Source organism: Nyctereutes procyonoides, unplaced genomic scaffold (genome assembly GCF_905146905.1).
Source record: "Nyctereutes procyonoides isolate TBG_1078 unplaced genomic scaffold, NYPRO_anot_genome, whole genome shotgun sequence".
Taxonomy (NCBI): domain Eukaryota; kingdom Metazoa; phylum Chordata; class Mammalia; order Carnivora; family Canidae; genus Nyctereutes; species Nyctereutes procyonoides.
In genome coordinates this window covers 3,037,445-3,061,514 of record NW_026575131.1, presented here as the reverse complement: position 1 = coordinate 3,061,514, position 24,070 = coordinate 3,037,445, and the positions used below count along the sequence as shown (strand labels likewise).

Below are 24,070 nucleotides of genomic sequence, written 5' to 3'. Positions count from 1 at the left end.
TCCTAATCCTGCTGATTTTCTCTTAATCAGTTGTAAACTGGTCCAGCCCTGCCCCTCACCACCATCAGTGGTTTTGCCTGTGATTCCCAGGATTCCCTTGGCTGACTTCCCCAAGCCTCTCCTTTTTCAAGCTGTGCAGGTTCATTTTACAGACCCTTTGTACCGGGTCGTTACATCTGATAGGGAGAGATGAGCAGATTCTGAAGAGATGAGAGACAGATGTTGGTGTAAAATGAGGGAGGAGGGAAGGACTAATTTAATAAGCAGCCAGTTCATTGGTGAATATTTTCAGGTTATGAAAGATTCGTTTTCATTTTTTCCTCAACTTTGTAACTGCAGTGACATGGAAAATGATTATTCAAAAAGTGAGGCCCTTAGAATATCAAGAAGGTTGATTGATGAGGGTGAAGTAGGTTCTCCAAAGCCCAAAGAGGAGAGATACCTTTAATTTTAATGCAATTAAAAGTAACTGAAACAAGTAAGACTTTTTAAAAAATCTCACCCATAATAAGAAGTCCAGAGGTGGGTGGCTCCAAGACTAGTTAACTCAGCAGCTGAAAGATGTCAAGGCTCTTGTCCAGCTACTCTCTAATTCTCTCAGCCATTTCCTCATGGTCACAAAATGGCTGCCCTAGCTTCAAACATCATATCCACATGACAATGTCCAAAGCCAGGAAGGAAGGGCATTTCCCTTTCTGATCTTCCTTTTATGAGTAATACAAATCCATTCCAGAGGTCCCTCAGAAGATTTTGCCTTTAATCTCATTGGCTAAAATCGGGTAGTAGCCTGTGCCTTAGCTATAAGGGAGGCTAAGAGAGTATCTGTCATGGAAGGTTGGCTCTAACATGCTGGCTGTTGGGTAGGGAGCCAGTAGGGTCAACCACAGAGACAATCCAGTGTCTTTTTCAGGCACATCATACACAGCTTACCTGTGCAGAGTAAGCAGTGGAAGAGAGTGAGCTCACGTCCCACACTTTCCTGCAGGAAGCCAGCCAGGCCCCCTCCTCCCTCTCAACGCCTGTGTCTTCTCCCCTGCCCACAGGTCAGAGGACACCCAGCTCCCAATCTCATCCCAAGCCAGCCCAGAGCCAGAAGCCAAGAGTGGTGAACCTGAGGACAATGGGACCAGAAGCCCAGACACCCCTCCAGAGGGAGCCTGGCAGTCAGACAGCAGTTCTGGGAGCAGACCCCTAGACGAAGGTTTGTTGCTGCCACATTCACCCGGTCGGGGAGGGTGGGTAAGGGGGTGGGAGAGTGGGGGAGGGTACCTCCCAGGGATAGGTTCCAGCTCAGTGTGGGAAAAATCTGTCTCCTTTCAGTCCCATACAGGGATGGGTTGGGTGCTCAGGGAGCTGAGATGGAGTGAGCCCCCCATCATCAGAGGTGTGTAAGCAGGGGCTGGATGGTCATCCCTCAAGAAGCCCACAAAGATGCCAATCATCTTAAGAACCTGGGCCTGATGGGTGTGGATGAGGTGGAAAGAGGAGAAACGCTGGCTGAGATGGTGCCCAGTGCTTTCCAGGCTCAGCCATGGGCAGGTGTGGAGGGGCTGCTGGGTGCCATCCTTCCTGTCCCTCCTCAGGGCCCCTTGTCTGCCCCTACCTTGGGCACCAGGACGGTGTTAATGACTGTGACAACGACGATGCCACACACGCATGCATGCACATACACAGCACACATACCCACACAGCATCTGGAAGTTGCCAGGACAAAAACCGAGTTGTCAATAGTGGGAATGTAATTCACACAACCAAAAAGTCATGGACCAGTCACCTCAACCCTGGTTCTGTTTGGCCTGGGACAGTTTCCATTGAAACAAAATGGAAGGGCCCGGAGCCCACCCAGCCGGGACAATCAGGCTGGAGAAACAGGTGTCCCAAGTCAGAAAACCCGAGCTGGTGGTTCCCGAACCTGCCAGGTGGCCAGGATCACCCAGGAGCCTTTCAAAAATATAGAGGGCCAGGCCCACCCCAGATCTGCTGCTTAGGATTCTCCTGGCCCTCTGCAGGGGGAGGAGGACATAGCTTTGCGGCTCGGGACACTCTCTCCATCCACGATTATCAAGGCCACAGGAATGAAGGCATTTCTCTTCCCTGGGAGTTTGAATCAGATTTCTGGCCTGACTCTCCTTGGCTCACGCTGGGTCCCCTGCCGTGGCTGAGCCAGTCATGTGGCCCGGCTGTCTGCACTCTGCCCGGCAGGCTGAACTCATGTGTCCCCTGGGCCAGGGCGGAGTGGGGAGGAGAGGGCGGGCTTCCCCTGCAGAGATGATCTGGGCACCCCCCACCACCCTGGACATGGAGCCTGACTCTGGGCAGCCACGACACACTCTGGGTTTCCGATGCACAAGCCGACTAGGAACACTCAACCAGACGCAGCCACATTGGGCATCCCACAGAGTCACACGCGTGACACTTCCTTTACATCCCCCCAAGGGTTCGAGGCAGGCAGCTCCCTGGGAGTTGAAAACCTGTTCAACCCGGGACCCCTGCCCTACAGAGCCCCAACCCTAGCCCCACGGCTTCCCTGGCTGGGACTGTCCTGTCCTAAAATGGAAACACTACACACCCCTGAGAGCACAGACAGGCCCTGGCTGGCTGTGTCATCGTCAAAAGCAGAGGAGAGAAAGGGCTTCTCTCTCCCAGGGTCCCTGAGTAAAACCTCGGGGCGGCGGGGGGGCTTGGATTGGCCCGCTGGGCTCCTGGGCTGGGCACTTGGGAGGGGCCCCCCAGCCTTGGTGTCCTCACCCTGCAGGATGTGGAGGGCGGCAGAGAGGCTGTCTGGCAAAGGGGGTGATGGTGCCAGAGCCCCTGCCCTAGGCGCGGCCCACCTGCACCGTCCCCCGGGGTGGGCTGCCTGGCTCCCTCCCCTTGTCCTGCTACCTGCCTCCCATGCTTCTCCAGCAACAGACGGGCAGCTGTTCCGCTCGGTGGAGGGCCAGGCCGCCTCTGATGAAGAAGAGGAGGGTGAGGAGAAGTGGCAGAAAGAGTGGAGGTCACTGGCAGAGGTCACGAACCTGCTGGCCGGGCTCTCCAGCTGCAAGAGTGGGTATGTGTGCTGCGCTGGGGGCGGAGGGGGCGTCCAGGATCAGCGCTGGAGGCCCAGAGCCCCTTCAAAGAGCTTGAATTTGGGGACCTGATCAGGTCCAGGCTGGGCACCCCCATCTCCCCTGACACTGTGCCCCAGGCCGTAGGAGGGAAGTGAGAAGATGGCCCCCCAGCATGTACGTGGACGAAACGAAGTGACTGGCAAAGGCACACTTTGTGGGGAGCTCTAGTTCTCACTGGCCTCCTCCCACTCCCTGGCCGCTGTCCCAAGACACGGCCCAACGCTGTAGCAAAACTCCAGGACGTACCAGGTCCTCCCCAACCCTCCCCACCATGCTTATAGCACCTGCTCCAGCTGACCCCTTAGCTTATTGAATCTTCATGGCCACCCTAGAGCCAAGAAAGACCCACACGCCTGGGGCACCTCAGACAAGTCACCTGACACCTGTGAGCCTCAGCCTTCTTGTCGCTAAGATGGGGCAGTAACACTTGTCTAGCAGAGGTTTCATGAAGACTCGCTCCTGAGGCTATAAAATGCCTGACAGGTGCCTCATCACCGTAGGTTCATCCCGAGGGGCAGCACCGACTTTCATTATTAGGTTGTCCAGTGCTGCCCATTTTCCCGGGTTATTGTTCTCACTGCCCCTTAAATCAATGACAAGTATTTGTTAAGCACCAGGCACATCTGGAGGCATTGAGAGAACAGCAATAAGCAAGACAGGAGCCCTCTTCTCCTGGAGCCCCTATTCTAGTGAGTGGTGACAAACATAAGGAAGAAAAGTGAAGGGATCCCTGGGTGGCGCAGCGGTTTGGCGCCTGCCTTTGGCCCAGGGCGCGATCCTGGAGACCCGGGATCGAGTCCCACATAGGGCTTCCGGTGCATGGATCCTGCTTCTCCCTCTGCCTGTGTCTCTGCCTCTCTCTCTCTCTCTGTGACTATCATAAATAAATAAAAATTTAAAAAAAAAAGGAAGAAAAGTGAAGCAGGGAAAGGGACAGAGGGGAGTGCAAGAAGATTCTAGGAAGGCCACTCTAAGAAAGTGCCATTTGAGGAAAGACCTTAAGGAAACGAGGGGAGAGCGTTCCAGGTAGAGGGAACAGCAAGTGCAAAGGCCCTGAGGCATGTTGGAGGGGCAGTAAAGGGGCTACAGAGCCTGGAGCACAGTGAGTGAAGGTGAATGGGAGGGAAGTCAGAGAGATCACAGGGGCAGATTGGGTGAGGCCTTTGGCTTTTCCTCTGAGTAAAATGGGGAGCCATGGGGGAGTACAGAGCAGGGGCTGTCATGGCTGAGCTTAGCTTTCAGGGGACAGACTCAGTGGCAACACCCACTTCCTGAAGCTGGAGCAGACTCTGCAGAGTAGCTCCATAATGCTAGTGCTCTCCTTTGCTGCAGGTGTGATGAACAGACAGCCAAGAAGCTCATGACTTACTTCCACTTTGACGGTGGTGACCACATCTGCACCCCAGGACAGCTAGAGGCCCGCATCGCCATGCTGGTGGAGCACCTGGGGACCCAGGGCTGCAGTGGGAAGGCCCTAGGGACACCTGGGGACAAGGTCAGCTTAGCCCCAGGGGTCAAGGTCTGGACCAATGCTAGAGTCTCTCATAGCTGGAAGAACCCTGAGGGATGTCAGCCAAGTCCGGGGCCCTGTTCACAGATGAGCAAACCAAGACTCAGAGAGGAGATACAACTTGCTTTGATTTGATTTAATGAATAATATTTTGGTTGCAAGTTAAAGGAATCATCTCAGATTAGCTTAAGTGCAAAACAGGTACTTATTATAATACGGAGCTGGCAAGATCAGCCTCAGAAGGACAGCCGAGGAGATGAGCTTCAGGAACAGCTGGATCCAGTGACTCAGACCAGATGGTCTCCACCTACCCCTATCTGCTCTGTTTCTCTGGGTGCTGGCCTCATTTCCCCCTACTCCAGAAGGGCCTCCTCCATGGGGTGGGGAAAGGAAGGCAGGACCACAGACAGTTCTAGGCTCTCATTGGTCCACCTAAGAAAGCCCAGGGAGATAAGAGCCCAATGTATTAAATCTCAGGGAAGAACTCCAGCTGGCCCAGCCTCGGTCACGTGCCTGTCCCCGGGCCAATCCGTGTGGTGGGCAGGCAGGGTTTAAGGATTAGCAGCTCCATCAGTCAGATGCCCAGAAAAGTTACTGAGGGCAAGGGAAGGAGCTGGAAGGCAACACCACGAGCAGGGTGTCACCATTGCGATAAGACCACTTAGCATTTTTTTCTCATCTCTCTACTCCATGGCAACTTCTACACTCCACAGTAGTCACGTGTGGAGTGCCGAGCGCTATCATTGCACTCAGCCCTAGCCCACTGCACTTTTGCAAACTGTGGTTTTGATTCTAAGATGGTTTTATATTTATATACCTGAAATTCTGAATCCATACTATTTTTGACATATCTGTGGTCTGATGTGGTTCCAAAGGGCATGGCCACCACCCCTTTTCTAAATAAACTCCAAGGAAGTGGGGGGTTAGGAGAGTTACAGAGGCTGAGGCACGTGACTTGTGTCCCCAAGCCCACTGTCTAGTCCCATTGGCAATGGGCACTGACACCATGCCTTCTCTGTCCTGCCCAAAGCCCAGAATGGACCCCGAGTGTCCAAGGGCACCACACCTTCAGCTGCTTCTCTTTCCCTCCATCAGCGCCAAGAATAGGGACTGTCTCACTCCTAGCATCCCTGCTTTAGAAGGCAGGTAGCCATGTGACACTGTGACTGCCTGGCATCTGGCCCCTGGTGGGAATCCTGGGGGGACCCATAGTCTTGGCTCCCCTGGCCAAGGGTGGGCCATCATTCATGCTGTCCCAATCGGGCCCCTCTCCTGGAGCTCTCCATCTTGAGGGAAGTGGGAGCATGGCTGGAGGGTGCCTTCTCAGCTCTGGCCCCTGGACAAGAGGCTTGAGATGGTCCTGCCCTCTCAACCCGCATTGCTGCTCCATCCCTGAGCATCTCCAGTTGCCAGTCTGTTCTGAGAATGACCCATAGCCTGCCAGTGAATTAGCTTTCTTTTCAAACTAGCCAGATAGGTTTCTATTGCTTGCAACAGCAACAAAAAAATGTATTAAACAGAAAAGAAAGCAGAGGGGTAGAGAAGGGAAAATGGAGTCGTCAACTAGAAAACAAAATATGCATATTCTTATATTAATGCAACTTGTTGTGTGACCTAAGTCCAGACACGCAGCCTCTTTGGGCCTTGATCCCACCCCTGGGAAGGTGGGTGATTTCATCTGCTCAGCCACCTGGCAGGCCAGGGTGGGTCAGAAAAGACGACCTCTGTAAAAAGGTCAAGGCAAGTTGTAGGCCCTGTCTGGAGATGGCACAGAGAGTCCTGGGCAGAGGGCAGCAGGGTGGGTGCTGAGTTCCCGGTGGTCCCTGCAGGCAGAGCTGCAGCAAAAGGTGGAAGAGAATGAGCATCTGAGGCTGGAGCTGCAGATGGTGGAGACAGAGAGGGTGCGACTGTCCCTGCTGGAGGAGAAGCTGGTAGACGTGCTGCAGCTCCTGCAGAGGCTCCGAGACCTGGTAGGCACACCCAGAGCAAGGGGAGGAGCTCTCTAGAGGGAGCACTGGCCTGTGTCAGGCACCTGGCCCTGAGCTTTCCCCACATTAGCCAGGTGTCCATTCTGTTTCTAGATTCAGAAAAGGAGGCTCAGGGACATTAATTAAAAGGAAGGGAAGGCTTCTCTGTCCTGCCCAAGGTTATATTATTCATTTCATGAAGCTAATATAGGTTTGATTTCAAAACCAGATAAGGATAAAAATATAAGAAAGGAAAATTATAAATTAATGTCACATTGAAACATGGATACAAATAAACAAATATTAAATAAGATATTAGCAAGCCAAATCCAGCAGTGTTTAAAGAAATGCATGACCAAGGTGGATTTAATCCCAGTAATTTGCAGTTAATTCAAGATCAAAAAATCTATTAACGTCATATACCACATTGCAGGTTAAAGGAGAAAAGCCATATAGTCATCTCAATAGATGCAGAAAAGTAAAAATGGTCTCCTTTTATTATAAAACTCCTCAGAAAATTAAGAACAGTAAAGACCTTCCTTTACCAGGTGAGGAGTCTCAGCCAACTACCTCTCATAAACCTCATACTTATTGGTGAAATGTTGAAGGAATGCTTCTAAAGTCAGAATCAAGACATGCATGCCTGTCATCACTGTTTGTATGCCAACTAGAGGTTCTAGCCAATGCAATAAGACAAGAAAAAGAAAGAAAAGATGTAAGGATTAGACAGGAAGACACAAAGCTGCTAGTGATTGTATATCATACTCATCTACATAGAATACCCAAGAGAATCCAGAGGCAAATTATTGTAATTTCTTTGCAAAGTAAATAATACAATATCAGAACACAGAAATCAATTGTGTTCCTAAAGAGCATCAACAAACCATTATTTTTTGTGTGTGTGAGAGAGGTTAATTTAGTATTACAGCCACTCTAAGGTGGAAGTAGGATTTGAACCCATGTTGTCTGGGTTTTAAGTGGACTCTTGCCTGTGCACCAAACTGCCTAGGACACAGAATTACTAAGGCCAAAGCCAGTGCAGACAGACAGCCTGAGAGGATGGCTGAGTGGCAGCCAACACCAGCAGCCCGTGAAGATGGTGGTTACTGCCACTGCTCCAGGCCATGCAACCTGGAGGTAAAAGCTGGTTCTTCCACCTCCTAGTTAGGTTGATTTAGGCAAATTTCTCCTGTCTCAGCACTGCTTTTCTTCACTAGTTAAAAGGAGCCTAATAATAGAAGTTGTTGCAAAGATTAAATGAGTGAATGCATAAAAATGCTCTTATTCCTGTCTATTTCTGAAGTGCCAACTTCTACTCTGGCACATAAATGGTAACCCATAAATATGTGATCTTTGATGGAATGGATCCTGTACCCCCTCTATTCACCCACCAAAAGTCTTTGAGAAGCCCATCAGGTAGTGGGGCCAGGGTAGGGCCCCAGGAAGGAATGGGGGTAGTGACTCTGTGCCCCCAGGGAGCCATACAGAAGCCTCTAGGGGCCACCAAGTCCCACCCACTGAATGAGGACATGGCAGCCACATAGAGCTCCAGCCATGTCTCCATTTCTTTTTAAGAACATATCAAAAAGAGCCCTGGGGAAGATCTTGCTGAACACGCTGGATGCTTGCAAGGACCCTACACACGGTAGGAGAACTCCCTCATCTTTCAGAGCCTGGGTCTAGAGAGTCCCTGATGCAGTGCTGTCTGTCCTGAGTGTCTTGTCTGCAAGATGCCACTGTCATTACCGACCTTACCACTCACAAAGTGCATAGTCAAGAAGAGACTTCAGAAAGTTAAAAAGGCTATTTGACAAGAGCAGGGGAACCAATGTCCCAGGGAGAAGAACTAAACAGAAGCCAGCATGGTCACACCCCAAGGGAGGTAGGCAGGGTTCCCTACTGTCAGTTCAGTCCCTGAGCTGAGTGCGCGCCAGGCTCTGGGGAGGTGCCCAAGTCATGACAACAGCCCTCTGAAGAAGGTGCTGTTATTGTACCCATTCCACAGATGGAGAGACTGAAGCAGAGAAAGGCCAAGTGCCAACTGTGCCCAAAGCCTTGAGTCTCCCCCTCTTAAGCACTAAGCTGCATGGCCCCCATTGTCGAGAGAAAGTTCAGGGCAGTGGTATTTCATCAGTTCCAGACTAGCTGGTGAAACCAAGAGGAACCAGGCCAAGCTCTCTCCTCAAAGAGCCTCATGTGCTAATGGGGGCAATGAACTGATGATGAGCCTTTGCTCACTGGCCTCACAGGGCATCTCTGGGCAAGGCTCAGGTTTGTCTAGTACCCTGAATGGTCCCTGGAACTGAGAGGGAGGTCAGAAATTGTGTGCTAGGAGCCCCCTTCTCTGGGGTCCTCAGTGGGAGGGAGATAAGATGGGAAGGTAGCTGGGCAGGACTGGGGAAGGCTCCAGAAAGGAGAAAGAGTGGCTATGTGGGCCACAGTGAGCAACCTGAACTATCCTCCCTGTCTGCTTTTTCCTTCCAGAGGGGAGATCTGGACCCTCGGCCATTCTGGATGCCCTGCACCAAGCTTTGGCTGGCTGTGAGCTCCTGCAGAGAGAGCTCCCGGCACCAGCCTCCACAACTCCTGCCCTCACCAATCCCCTCCTCATCTCCTGCTGAGGTCACTGACTCAGCCTAAGGGTATCTTGGTCAGCCTGACCTCCACCAAATGAGCCTACAGGATCAGTCTGACCACCGTCACATCCTCAGAACCCTGAAGAACCTGGCTCCTTCTGAGACTGGGCTCAACCACAGAGCCTCCCAACAACAGAGCCTGGCAGACATCCTTTCCTTGGATTCCTCCCAAGTCCCTTTACAGCCCCTGCATTTCTGCTGCCAGAGTTCACATTGAAGCCCTGGGGCTGCTTGATCAGCCCATACCTGCTGTTGCCCCCCCCTGCCCACTTTCTCACACAGCCCAGCCCAGAATCCCTTCCTTGGTCTCCTGGGATCTTTTCCCCTCCCAGCACTGTCCCCTTCCTCTCACTGGTGTGCCTGATACAGGCACACTGTGCCCAACCTCCAGGCCACACTTGGCATACTAGGGGATTCCCACGCCCCCAGAAGTGTTAAAGACCAGGTAGGGCTCAGGGAACACAAAGTGGGGGTGATTACTGCAGGCTTCTAGGTGGAGGCTGTCCTTGAACTAGCTCTAGAAAAGAGAATTTAGATACAAAGAAGATTTAATGTGAGGGAACAGCAAGAGCAAAATGTGGTGCCAGAAAAGGTCCCCATTAGTACAGTACTTAGGACACCTCTTTTCCAAGCATATAGTGGGTACTGGATTTCACAGGGTCACAGGAAGGGCTAAGACAAGCTGCTGGTCTCACCTACCTTAGCATCTTGGAGGAGAGAAAGATACATTGGCAAATAATATGACATGGGTGAAATCGGTGCTAAATCGATGTAATATATTTGTGAGAGTCCAGCCAAGAGGGTTTCATCTGAGCCAAGGAGAGCACGTGCACCACAGAGGGGAACTGCAGGGCGGAGGGCAGGTGCCTGGAGGAACAGTAGCAGGTCATGGAGGACTTGATGGCAGATGAGGATCTGGGACTTGCTCCCACAGACAATCGGGAACCATAGGAGGATTCTGAGGTGGATAGAGGGAAGAAGAGGCAGCTGCAGGATTGTAGGAGGAAGGGGTAGTAGCAGCCTGGAGCCAGAGCTACGGGGACACAGAAGGGGATCATGGTCATGGAAGGAGGACCAAGGGGTATCCCGGTTGGGAGCCTGGGAACAGCAGGCACCCCAGGGCAGGGCAGCAGGGACTAGGGACAGACAATACCTGACCTCCTGTCTGGACTCAGACACTCAGCAACTTGGATTGGGCACAGGAGGCATCAAGGAGCCACTGCAGCCTCCTAGGGAGAGTGACACAGGCCCATTCCCAGTTTCCCTATGGTTCCTCTGGGAATGGAATGAAAGAGACCAAGGCCAGTGGCCATTCCAGAGGGGCCACCCCACCCCTGGTCCTATCAGATGGGCCAGTCTTTTTTGAGAAAGTCCCCAGGATACCTCATGGGCCATTGGGAAGGGCTGGGCACTGAGGAGGGTGGTCTGAGCAGAGAGGGCTGCCCCCAGCTTGCTCCTCTCAGCTCAGCCTGAGCCCACAGCCCTCCTCCTCCTGGCTGTGCTAATAACTGCATGACCCAGGTGAGCCCCACCTGTGCCCCTGACCAGTAAGAAAGCTCAACTTTCCATATCCTGCCCATGGTGGCATTCACAGAAATCTACACGTATGTTAAGATTCATAGACATTCGGGGCACACGAGTGGCTCAGTTGGTTGAGTGTTCAACACTCTGACTCTTGATTTCAGCTCAGGTCATGATTTCAGGGTCATGGGATGGAGCCCTCACACTGGGCTCCACGCTCAGCAGGGAGTCTGCTTGAGATTCTCTCTCCCTCTGCTCCTCCCCACTCCCCTTTCTGAAATAAATAATCTTTTAAAAAAATTTATAAAAATAGAAAAAGATTCATAGACCTGGAAGCTCCCCTCAAAAAAAAAAAAAAAAACTGAACTTCACTGTATGTTAACAAAAAATAAGAGGGACCAGAAGAGATATTCCTGGAGTGCCTCCAGGCTCTAGGGACCTGGAATCTGCAGACAGAGGCAGAGGGCTCTTTGTGGGTTACAACTACACTAAGCTTCATCCTCAAGATTTCCCTAATTAAAATCTCTTACAACTGCCCAACCATCAGTGGTTCATCACACTTGTATGTCCCTAATCTCATTGGAAGCAAGTTGAGCTAGATTCAGATATAGAAATACCCAGAATCACACAGCAAATCAGCATCCAAGCCTGGAGAAGGGCCTGTTTTCTGCCCACATCTCTTGCACTTTCTACCACAACCAGCTGTCTCTGGCTAGGAGACTCTGGGCTCGCTAAGGGTTTGGAGTCTGGATTAGTTATGGTATAGGCTACGCTGCCTTGATAAGGAGACCCTAAAATATTCTGGGTCAAATAAGATATAATTTTATCTCCTTGCTCTAAGAGTCCAGAAGTGAGTGGTCCTGGTTGGCAGAGCAGCTCTACTCTATATGGTCACCCAGGGACCCAGGTCCCTTTCACTTGGTTGTTCTATCATTCCCTAGAGTTATGTCCTCCCTTGCACAGTGGAAGCCAATTCATCAGCACTGCATCTGCCTTCCAACCCACAGGAAGAAATAAAGGGAAAGGGAAAGAAAGGCACTCTGGCTCACAAGGCTTCTACTCACCTCCCAGTGGCCATGCTCAGCTGCAAGGGAGGTTGGCAGATGTCGTCTGTGACTAGGCAACCATGGGCCCAGTTTCCAGTCCAGCATGGAAGGAGCTTGGAAGTCACCAGTCCATCCTAATGACAAGTAAAAAGCTGAACAAGCTGAAAATTCAACAACTCCTTTTAGATGCATAAGAGAAGTGAGGTTGCAGGACAAACGGCTGCCTCCAAAATTGGAAAAACAGACTGGTGAATGCAGAGAATCACAACCTGCCAAAGAAGGCTCTACCTTCTCAGGAACCAGTACCAGATTAGGAAAAGCTGAACTGCAATCAGCAGAATTGGTGAAGACTCATTTTGGGCAAGTATAGACAGTTAAAAACTCCAGGGGGACCCAGTCATGGGGGGTGGAATCCCACACCTTTGTGAGTTTTACTTTAAAAAAAAAAAAGATTCTATTCACCCATTCATGAGAGACACACAGAGAGAGGCAGAAACACAAGCAGAGGGAGAAGCAGGCTCTATGCAGGAAGCCCGACACGGGACTCGATTCCAGGTCTCCAGGATCAGGCCTTGGGCCGAAGGCGGCGCTAAACCGCCAAGCCACCCGGGCTGCCCAAGTTTTACCTTTTGAAACTCTACCAGGTCCTCACAATGAAAGTCAAAGTAGAAAAAACCCTGCTTCTCACAGTGGGAAGGGAAGTAACCATTTTTGAAATATGCCAGAACATTCCATTTTCCTTAGGAAGGCCTACTCTTAGGAGAAACTATTTTACCAGAGCCTAACCAATTGGGGTTTTATCAGAGTCTGTATTAATTTCAGACAGAGCAGAATTCAGGAGCAAGGAAAAATTTTAAGAGACAAAGAAAGGCATTACATAATGATAAATGGTCAATTCTCGAGGAAGATGTAACAATCCTTAGCATGTATGCACCTAACAACAGTGTCAAAATACATAAGGCAAGAAACAGTAGAACTGTGAGTTGAAATAGATGAATACATTATTATATTTGGAAACTTCAACTCCCCTCTAATGGAAATGAATAGATCCAGCAGACAGAAAGTCAGTAAGGACATAGTTGAACTCAACAATATCATCAACCAGCTGGATCTAATTGACATCTATAGATGACTTCATCCAGCAATTGCAGAACACACATTTTTTTCTCAAGCTCACATGGAATATTCACCAAGATAAACCACATTCTGGGTCATAAAACACACCCTCACAAATTTTACCATATTCTGTATGCTCCCAGACCATAATAGAATTAAACTGGAAATCAATCAATAGAAGTAGGTGGAAAATCCCAGAGTATGTAGAAGTTAAACAACACATTCCTAAATAACACACAGGTGAAAGAACAAATCTCAGGAGAGACTTAAAAATACTTTGAACTAAATGAAAATGAAATGCAATCTACCAAAATTTGTGGGATGCAGTGGTTAAAGGGAAGCTTATAGCATTGGATGAGTATATTGGAAAAGCAAAAGATCTAAAATAAAAAATCTAAGCTCCCACCTTAGGAAACTAGAAAAAGAAGAGCAAATTAAATTCAAAGTAAGCAGAAGAAAAGAAATAATTTTTTAAAATAGAGCAGAAATCAGTGAAATTGAAAATAGGAAAACAATAGAGAATAACAATGAAACCAAAAGCTGGTTCTTTGAAAAGATCAATAGACTCAAAAGTCTCTTGCTAGGCTAATTGAGAAAAAGAGAGAAGATACAAATTGCTAATATCAGAAATGAATGAACAGATATCACTATACATGATCATTATATGGATAATAAAGGAATATTATGAATAATTCAGAGCCCTCAAATCTGGTAACCTAAGTGAAATTGACGAATTCCTTGAAAGACACAATCTGCCAAAACTCACACAGAATTATAAATAGGCCTATATCCACTAAGGAAATTGAATCAATAATTAACAAGAGAAAGCACCAGACCCAGATGGATTCACTGCATACCAGATGGATTTGGTAATTTTACCAAACACTTAAGGAAGGAATTCTTGCAATTTTCTACAATCTCTTCCAGAAGATAGAACCAGAGGGAATACTCCCCCAGCTCATTCTGAAGCCAGCATTACCCTAATACCAAAACTAGACAAAGATATTACAAGAAAAAAAAAACTATGGCGCTATACCTATCATGAACACAGAGGCAAAAGTCATTTAAAAAATAAAAAATTGGGGGATCCCTGGGTGGCTCAGCGGCTTAGCGTCTGCCTTTGGTCCAGGGCGCAATCCTGGAGTCCCGGGATCGAGTCCCACGTCGGGATCCCGGCATGGAGCCTGCTTCTCCCTCCTCCTGTGTCTCTGCCTCTCTCTGTCTCTCTCTATGTCTATCATAAATAAATAAAAATCTTTAAAAATAAATAAATAATTAAAATAAATAAATAAATAATTGGGGGATTCCCTGGGTGGCTCAGAGGCTTAGTGCCTGCCTTCGGCCCAGGACATGATCCTGGAGTCCTGGGATCGAATCCAACATTGGGCTCCCTGCATGGAGCTTGCCTCACTCTCTCTCTCTCTCTCTCTCTGTGTGTGTGTCTCTCATGAATAAATAAATAAAATCTTTAAAAAAATAACAAACTGAATCCAACAATATATAAAAAGAATTATACACCATAACCAAATGGGATCTATCCCAGGTATGCAAGGCTGGCTCAACATTCAAAAATTAACTGAGGTAATCCATCATATCCACAGACTAAAACAGAAAAATGACATGATTCTATCAATAAGTGCAGAAAAAAACATTTAACAAAACCCAAAACCTATTCATGATAAAACAACAATAACAGCCTGTCAGCAAACTAGGCATAGGGAACCTCTTCCACTTGATAAAGAACATCTACAGAAAACCTAGAGCCAACATCACACTTAATGGCGAGAGACTAGATACTTTCCCACTAAGATCAGGAACATCAAGGATGTCCCCTCTCACCATTCCTTTTCAACATCTTACTGGAAGTCCTAGCCAAAGCAAAAGACAAGACAAGGAAATACAAGGTGCTGTGGACTGAATAATTGTATCCCCCAAAGTTCATATGTTGAAACACTAATCCCCAGTATTTGGAGCTGAGGCCTTTGGGAGAGAAGTGTGTCTTGAGGGTGGAGCTCTCATGATAATGAGCGTCCTTAGGAGACTTCCTGCTTCCTCTCTCTCAGTCTCTGCCAGTCAAGGATACAACAAGGAAGTGGACCTCTGTAAACCAAGAAGGGGGCTCCCACCAGGAACCCAACCACTCTGGCACGCTGATCCAGTCTCCAGAACTGTGAGAAATACATGTTTGTCACTTGAGCGCCCCAGTCCATGGCATTGTTGTAGCAGCCCAAACTGACTAAATCAAAAGGTACACAGATTGGGAAGGGAGAAATAAAACTGTCTTTATGCACAGATGACATGATCATCTAAGTAGAAATCCCAAAGAAACAACAACAACAAACCCTGGAATAAGCAATGATAGAGAGATCGCAAGATACAAGGTTAATATACAAAAGTCACCTGCTTTCTTATATACCAACAATAAATGAGTAGAATTTGAAATTTAAAAAACACCACACGATTTACATTAGCACCCCCCAAAATGAAACACTGAGATACAAATCTAATAAAGTATGTGCAAATTCTATATGAAGAAAATTGTAAAACTCCGATAAAAGAAATGAAAGAACTACGTAAATGGAGGCATATTCCACTTTTACAGACAGGAAGACTCAGTATTATCAAGATGTCAGTTCTTCCAACTGATCTCTCCATTCAGTGCAGCCCCAATCCAACTCCCGGCAAGTTATCTTGTGAATATTGACAAATCGATTCTAGAGTTTATATGGGGAGGCGAAAGACCCAGAAGAGCCAACATCATATTAAAAGAGAACAACAAAATTGGAGGATTGACACCACTTGACTTCAAGACTTACCATAAAGCTACAGTAATCAAGATGTGTAGTGCTGGCGAATAAATCAGTGGAACAGAATAGGAAGCCCAGAAATAGACACGTACAAATACAGTCACCTGATCTGTGACAAAGGAGCAGAGGCAATATAAGACAAAGATAGGGGATCCCTGGGTGGCGCAGCGGTTTGGCGCCTGCCTTTGGCCCCGGGCGTGATCCTGGAGACCCGGGATCGAGTCCCATATCGGGCTCCCGGTGCATGGAGCCTGCTTCTCCCTCTGCCTATGTCTCTGCCTCTCTCTCTCTCTCTCTCTCTCTCTCTCTCTCTCTCTCTCTCTGTGACTACCATAAATAAATAAATGAAAATTAAAAAAAAGAGTTTACAAAAAAATAAGACAAAGATAGTCTTTTCAATAAATGGTGCTGGGACAACTGGACATCCACATGCAAAAAATCATAATAATAATTTAGATGCAGACCTCACACCCTTAACAAAAATTAATCCTTCACAAAAACTAAAGTGAATTGTAAACCTAAATATAAAATGCAAACCTACACAACTCCTAGAATATGACACAGGAGAAAACCTAGATGAACTTGGGTATCTTATGACCTTTTAAAATACACCAAAGACATGATCCATCCCAGATACCCTGGAATTTGTTAAAATTAAAATTTCCTGCTCTGAGAAAGACACTGTCAAGAGAATGAGAAGAGAAGCCACAGACTGGGAGAAAATATTTGCAAAAGACATATCTGATAAAGGACTGTATCCAGAAGAGACAAAGAGTTCTTAAAGCTCAATAATAAGAGAATTAACAAGCTGACTTTTTTCCCAGTGGGCAAAGGACCTGAACAGACAACTCACCAAAGATACAGAGATGGAAAATACACATATGAAAAGATGCTCCACATCAGATGTCATGGGGGAAGTGCAAAGTAACACAAAGGGATGCCGTTCCACGGCACTTACAAAGGCCAAAATCAGAAACGCTGACAGCCTCAAATGCTGGTGAGGATGTGGAGCAACAGGAATTCTTGTTCTCTGCTGATAGGAAGGCCACTTCGCTGGCTGGGAAGGCACAAGTGGCACCGCCACTTTGGAAGACAAAGTTCTTTAAAACTAAACATACCCTCACCCTACCATCCAGCAATCACGCTCCTTGGGATTTTCTCCAAGTGAGTTGAAATGTAGATACATACAAAAGCTCGCATGTGAGTGTTTATGGCAGCTAGTTGCCAAAATTTGGGAGCAGTTAAGATGTCCTTCAGTGGGGGAATGGATACATCAGCTGTGGACAATGGAATATTAGCACAAAAAAATGAGCTACCAAGGGGTGACTGGACTTCAGCCTGCCTTCAGCTCAGGTCATAATCCCAGGGTCTTGGGACTGAGTCCTGCATCGGGCTCCCGGCAGGGAGCCTGCTTCTCCCTCTGCCTGTGTCTCTGCCTCTCTCTGTGTGTCTCTCATGAGTAAATAAATAAAATCGAAAGAAAGAAAGAAAGAAAGAAAGAAAGAAAGAAAGAAAGAAAGGAAGGAAGGAAGGAAGGAAGGAAGGAAGGAAGGAAGGAAGGAAGGAAGGAAGGAAGGAAGAAATGAGCTACCAAGCCACAAAAAAACACGGAGGAAACTTCGATGTGTGTCACTAAGTGAGAGAAGCCAGTCTGAAAAGACTATGTACTGTGCAAGTCCAGCTGTATCACATTCTGCGAAAGGCCAAACTATGCAGTAGAAAGACCAGAGGTTGCCAGGGGCTGGAGGGGGGAAGGGATGACAAGGTGGAGCCCAGAGGAATTTAGGGCAGAGAAACTGTTCTGTATGAGGCTGCGATAGTAGGTATATTCGTCAAACCCCATAGAATGGACCCCCCGACAGTGGACCGTATTGTAAAGCATGGACTTTGGAAGATGATGACCTGTCCAGGTAGGTTCATCGGTTGTAGTAAATGCAGCACCCAGATTTGGGGTGTTGACAGTGGGGGAGGCTGTGCCTGTGAGCTGGGGTCACAGAGCCCAGGGGAACTCTATTCTTTCTGCTCAATTTTTTTTATGAACTTAAAACTACTCTAAAAAAATTTAAATCCATTGGAAAAGAAAAAAAGGCGGGGGCGGGGTGAGGAATGGGCACAGAAGGTCTCTCAGCTGTGTTTACAGCGCTGGTGTCATTGCATCCGGCTCCCTCAGCCCTGCTGGCTGGGCCCTGGGGGGCCTTCCTTTTGCCCAGTGGGGGACAGGCTGCAACCTCTGCAACTTTAGGACCTTGAACTTGGGTGTGACCTAAGCATCTGCCTGATTCTCTGCCCTGGCCCAAGGTTGACCCACTGCTCCCGGCCCAGTGGAACCTGGCTCGCCACCTCAGGGTGAAACATCCTGAGAGGACCATGGGACTTCCCTGGAGAAAGGCTTGGGTCAGAGACCAAAGGTAGCATCGACATCTGTGACCAGCAGAAGCTGGGTTGGTGGGGGGTGGCGGGGGGCCAGTGTTCTCTCTCACCTCTGCCTCTGACTGATGAGGGCCCACGTCCACGGCCATGAAGCTCAGGAGCAGAGCCCGGACTCAGGCCCCAGCCTGTCCCCATGATAAGCAGATAGGGCCTGTACTCAGGTCTGAGGTCACTGATGAAAAATAGGGTCAGAGGGTACAATGTCACAGAAAGATGGGGCACAGCTTTGCTGAGCTGCAGGCTGGAGTGATGTCCCCGGTGGGGAGAAACTGTGGAACCCAGGGAGCTGCCATCACGGGAAACCTGGGGTTCCCTCTGGTCAGAAGCAACGTAAGTGCACAGTTCTTGAGAAGCTCTCACCAGAAAGAGGGCCTCCCCTGATATTTGGGCCTGAGTACCAGTTGCAATGCTAACCTAGAAGTTTCCTGTCAACTGAGGCTCCTGGGAGCTACCACGGATTAACTCACCCTTGACAGATGCCTCTCAGGGCACCTGGGTGGCTCAGTGGTTGACCATCTTGCCTTTGGCTCAGGTCATGATCCAGGGGTCCCGGGATCGAGTCCCACATTGGGCTCCTCCCTCTGCCTGTGTCTCTGCCTCTCTCTCTGTGTCTCTCATAAATGAATAAATAAAATCTTAAAAAAAAAAAAAAAAAGCAGGTTGGAAGGAAGACCCGCCCCGGGCATAGAGCTTGCTGACCAGCGTAACACACCCTGGCCCTGGCCCGGAGAGCAGCATGAGGAGGTCTGGGGGGCCAGTGAGGCAGGAGAACAGGCGACCAAGAGCCAAGGAGATGACAGGCTGTGGCGTACATGTTAGCCAGGCTCCCAGTCCCCAGGACATGCTCCACTGAACAAATTCAAAGTTAAGACGATTATGAATTTCAAGACTGCAGCCACAGAGCCTTAAACCCCAATCTCAGGGCCTGAGTGGGGAGCCCTTGAGCTACAGGGGTTGCATGCTCTGAAGCTGGCTCTGAAGCTGGCGCCGAGTGCAAAGCCAGGAGGCAGGGAGTGAGGCAGTCATCTCACCATCTCCCCGTGTTTCCTGGAAAATAGGAGAATTGGGTGTTTGTGAATAGCCATCAAATCTCTCACCCCTTTCTTTGCCTATTTTCTAGGAGGGTTTCTTTGGGATTGCTCAAATGGCCTGCAACTCGGTAAAAATGTTTTTTTTTTTTTTTCCTGGGTGAAAAATGTTTTTGTAGGAATTTCTAACTAACACCCTTTCTCATCTTCTGGCGACAAAATCATTCTGCTGACCTGAAATTGCCCCGCTCGGCCGAGCAACCTGTAATTTCACACCCTGGCCACTAGGCGGCGAGGGCACGCATTTACCCGAGGAATGAACAGGCCGGCTTCGGAATCGTCTGGGAGCAGGGGGTGGGACTCACCTGAGTGACCCTCCTTAGATATTTGCCATATCTTTGCACCACACGTGCTATTACCAACTCAGTGTTTTTCTTAGAATCAGCCCACTTTTTAAATCTATGGAAATGATTTTAGAAAGGAAAGTTGATATGCTCTAATTTAATTGAGAAAGCGGTCCCACCTGCCATATAGGGAAGGTAACATCGCAGTAAGTTCACGGAAAATAAAATGACTTGTTGGGCAGCCCCGGGTGCGCAGCGGTTTAGCGCCGCCTGCAGCCCAGGGCCTGCTCCTGGAGACCTAGGATCGAGTCCCACGTCGGGCTCCTGCATGGAGCCTGCTTCTCCCTCCTCCAGTGTCTCTGCCTCTCTCTGTCTCTCTTTGTCTATCATAAATAAATCTTAAAAATAAATAAATAAATCATTCTATCAATAAAATAAAATGACTTGTTAACTTCCGGCCAGATGCATTTGCTGAGGCTGAGGGGACAAGCAAGGGTCAAAGCCCTGGTGCTCAGGGGGGGTCAAGCCAGCCTATTTGATCTATTCAACCAAAGAGATAAAAATCCTTTGACACCACAGAGAGATCAAAGGGTGCCAGGCCCACCTTTTATGTCCTGACAGCATTCAGACAGACCCTCCCCTGTGGCTGGCCGGGGCCAGCCACGACAGACTATGCCAGGCTCCAAGCAACACGCCTCAAGTACCCACTCATTCAGCCCTCATGGCTTCCCAGGGAAGTGGAGTCTTTTATTCCTTCATTTTACAGATGAGGAAACCGAGCCAGAGAGAAGTGGAGACTATATCCCAAGACCACAGAGCTAGTAAGTTAGCAAAACTGGGTTCAGAAGCTGGGCATGCTGCTCCACAGCATGGCTCCAAAAGGCTCTATGGATAGAGATGTGTGTCCACAGAGAACCAGCCAGCAGAGTTTCTGGTCAAAGGGGCCCCAGCAGCTGGGGCAAGGATGACCCAATTACCTCTGGTTGCACACAGGCTAAAAAAGCTAGGTAATAGTTTCCACTTCTTACTCTCCTCTGCTTCCCATGAGAAGAGAAAATTAAATTCTTTCAGGGGAAGAGTTAAGGATCCTGGTTCCTCCAAATAAAGGGTTTCTAAGCAGTTTCCCTTATAATACAATGACCAGACCAAGACTCTCTCCTTCAGGTCAGGGAATGGAAAAGGAGTGACTGCTCCTCGTGTGTCTCAGTATGTATGTATGCCATATGCATGGGGACTACCTGAAATCACCTAAGAGACTCAACCGTCATTCTTTACTCTGTGAACCTCCTCCATTATGCCTCTGTGGGTGTCTGGGGTCCCTGAGGAGAAGCTTTGCAGGCAGACAGAAAAACAGGCAAACAGCAAGGCCACTAACTCAACTGGGGGAGCAGGTCAGGGAGGGCTTCCTGGAAGAGGTCATGCCCTAGGTGAATCCTAAAGGAAGGAGTGTGACAGGCAAGACTGTGGAGGGTGAGGGCAGGGGGGCTCCAGAAAGAAAAAAAGCACAGTGAGGGAAACCAGCATGTGGGTGGGGAGTAGCAACAAAGATGACCTCCCATGAAGCTTCGGATCAGGAAGAGATGACGGGGGACCCTGGAGTGGATGGTCAAGGAGAACTCTGCCGAGGAGTTGGATTTCACCCCAAAGACGCCAAGGAGCCATGAAAGGATGTTGAGCAGGCAAGTGTCAAGATTGTAGCCAGAGGAAGAGACTGGCATCCAGAAGACAAAAGTCCTGGAGAGATATGGACTGGCTGGAACCAGAGAGACAGTTGCAAAACTGACAAATATGTATTATGCATGGACTATGTGCCAGGGTAGGTGGGGTTATAAACAGCAGTTAATCGAACAGAGTCTCTGTCCTCTTGAAGTTCACTTTCAGTGGGCACAGACATTTAAGAAATGAGTAAAAACGTAGGGACACCTGGCTGGCTCAGTCAGGGGAGCATGCAACTCTTGATCTTAGAGTGGCAGGATCATGAGTTGGGAACTCATGTTGAGATGTAGAGATTACTTAAATAAAAACTTAAATAAACTTCGTTAAAAAAAAGAAATGCATAAAAATTCAAGTAATCTTAGGTCCTGTTAAGTGCTATGAAAGAAATTACGTGGAATACTTTGGTGCAGAATGATGGAGAATTGCCTTAACTAGGGGGGAAGGTCTTTGAGAAGGAGGTCACTTGAATTGAGACATAAATGATGGTCAGGAGGAAACCATGGTAGAATTTGGGGGAAGGGTGCAGGTAGAGGCACCAGTGAGTGCAAAGGCCCTGAGGCAGGAAGATACTGGAGTGACTGAGGAACAGAAAGAAGGTCAATGTGGCTGTAGATTAGCAAGTAAAGAGGAGAGTGCATGACAAGGTCAAGAACTAGGTGGGTCAAGCCCCAGAGGGCCTCGTGAAACACAGAGGAGGTGTTTATTCTGGTTGCAATGGGAAGCCAAGGGAGTTAACGGAAGAGCAGAGCAGTGGCAGTACAGTGGGTCAGTTCTGAATATATTTTAGGGGCTGAGACAGCAGGAATTACTGATGGGTTGCGTAGGGGTAGAGTCCAATCTTTGGAGAGGTTTTGTGGTGGAGAGAGGCAGGAAAAGTAGTGGTAATCAGAGGAAGACGTGGAGTTAGAGAGGGTTTTTTAAAAGGACAATATTATAGGCCATTTGTAATCTAATGGGGATGACCCAGGAAAGGATCAATTTGATGAGGTAGGGGAGCAGCTAGCTGTGGGAGCAATATCCCTGAGATCAGGAAAGATGTTAACCTTAAGAAGAAAACCACCAGTTACCTTGCCAGCAAAAATTGATTGGGCAATAGAAGAGAACCGCAAACTGAGACACGTAAAGCACTGCAAAACCATAACTGAGTCGGCAGATGCAGAAGAGGAAGGCTCTTTCATAGAGGAAGGGGAGGGGAGCCGGGAGGGGCTGTGATAAACAAAAGTCCATTGGAGCAAACAGCTCAAAGTGCGGTGGCTTTTCATTGGGCTGAGTCGTGACGGCCCCTCCTCGCTGGGCTGTTGCCGGGCGAGGCGGGGAAGAAACCTTCCTTCCACCTGCTGGATAGTACAGTAGCCTCCGCGTGCAAGGTCCCTGTCTTCCTGCCGGGTCTACCAGGACCAGGATCGGAGGGGCATGAGAACTCCCCCTGCTGGCCTCCCCACTCCATCCTAAACAAGATTTCCTTTCATTAATTTTCACAAAGGGGACCTAATGCAGAGCCCAGAGCAGAGTTTGCCCTTCCTGTTGGTTTTCTCTTGCCGCTGTAAGAAATTACCACAAACTGAGAGCCCTACAGCAACACTCATGTATTACCTCCCACTTTCCAAGGGGCAGCAGTGGGACCTGGGTTCTCTGCTTCAGGTCCCCCAAGGCTGAAATCACTGTGCGGGCAGAGGCCTATTCCTTCCCAGAGGCTCCCAGTAATAATCCGTTTGCAGGGGCACCTGGGTGGCTCAGTGGTTGAGTGACTGCCTCTGGCTCAGGTTGTGATCCCAGGGTCCTGGGATCAAGTCCCACATCAGGTGGGAATAAATAAGTGAAACCAAAAAAAAAAAAAAAAAAAAGAATCCACTTGCAGGCTCATTGCAGCTGTTGGCAGTATCCACAGTATCCAGCTCCCGCATTCTCTTCCAAGCAGCAATCTGCAGCAAGTCCTTCTTATGGTGGGAAACCTACCTCTGTGCCCTGGAGCTGAAATATAACCCGAAGACAGAGTTTGGGGATAAAGAGGAACGACACCTGTTTACTTTGCCCGGCAAAGGAGGCTGCAGCCGGCTAAAGGCTTCCGGACTGCAGACCCGCCAGGGGTAAAAGGCCAAGGGGTTTATAGGAAAATGCAGGATCTGGGAGGTTTTGATAAGAATCCAGCACGTTCCACCAGCCACATTGGTCATGTCTCCAACGCGGTTTTACAACTGGTGCTGGCCCTGGCCCCCCGAGTCTCATTACTAAGTGTCAATACCAAGTTCCTGGACCCAAGGATTCTACAAGAAAACAAGTGAAGCGGAGGGGAGGCTTCAAGAATGAGAAAGAGAAACATTTGTTCAGTTTGAAGTCAAGCCTTCTGGAAGCGCTAGTGTGTCCATCTTCATTCCCATCCACATTTATGGTTTTTTCTAAGATTTTATTTATTTGAGAGAAAGAGAGCACATAAATCGGGGGAGGGTCAGAAGGAGAGTGAGAAGCAGGCTCCCTGCCTAGCAAGGAGCCGGACACAGGGCTCCATCCCAGGACCCTGGGACCATGACCTGAGCCCAAGGCAGCTGCTCAGCCCACAGAGCCACCTAGGCGCCCCTCACCTTTACGTTTCTATAGAGGTTCCATTCTCACACCCCGGATCTCTCCGACTTCCCTTTGTGCTGCATCTCTCTCACTTCCTCTTCTGCCAACAGCCACAGAAAGTTCTCTGCATTTAAGGGCTCACACGTTTCGATTAGGCCTTCCTGGAAAAAAACGTCCTTTTTAAGTCAACTGTGCCACAGAGCACAGCACAACTACAGCTGTGCAGTCTCACCAGATTCACCAACTCTGGGGACCAGGGTATGGGATGTTGGGAGGC

At 48.8% G+C, this 24,070-nt stretch overlaps 1 protein-coding gene across 1 annotated transcript in view; it reads left to right on the top strand.

The window, feature by feature from the left end:
• The window catches only part of EFCC1 (EF-hand and coiled-coil domain containing 1), a 41,951-nt gene extending 30,556 nt beyond the window's left edge, over positions 1 to 11,395 (top strand). The window contains exons 3-8 of the mRNA XM_055342705.1: positions 1,044 to 1,201; positions 2,905 to 3,049; positions 4,443 to 4,605; positions 6,450 to 6,590; positions 8,163 to 8,232; positions 9,072 to 11,395. Coding sequence (XP_055198680.1) covers positions 1,044 to 1,201; positions 2,905 to 3,049; positions 4,443 to 4,605; positions 6,450 to 6,590; positions 8,163 to 8,232; positions 9,072 to 9,208 — 814 coding nt within the window. The 3' untranslated portion in view covers positions 9,209 to 11,395. The remainder of the gene's footprint in view (positions 1 to 1,043; positions 1,202 to 2,904; positions 3,050 to 4,442; positions 4,606 to 6,449; positions 6,591 to 8,162; positions 8,233 to 9,071) is intronic.
• Positions 11,396 to 24,070: the final 12,675 nt, after the last annotated feature.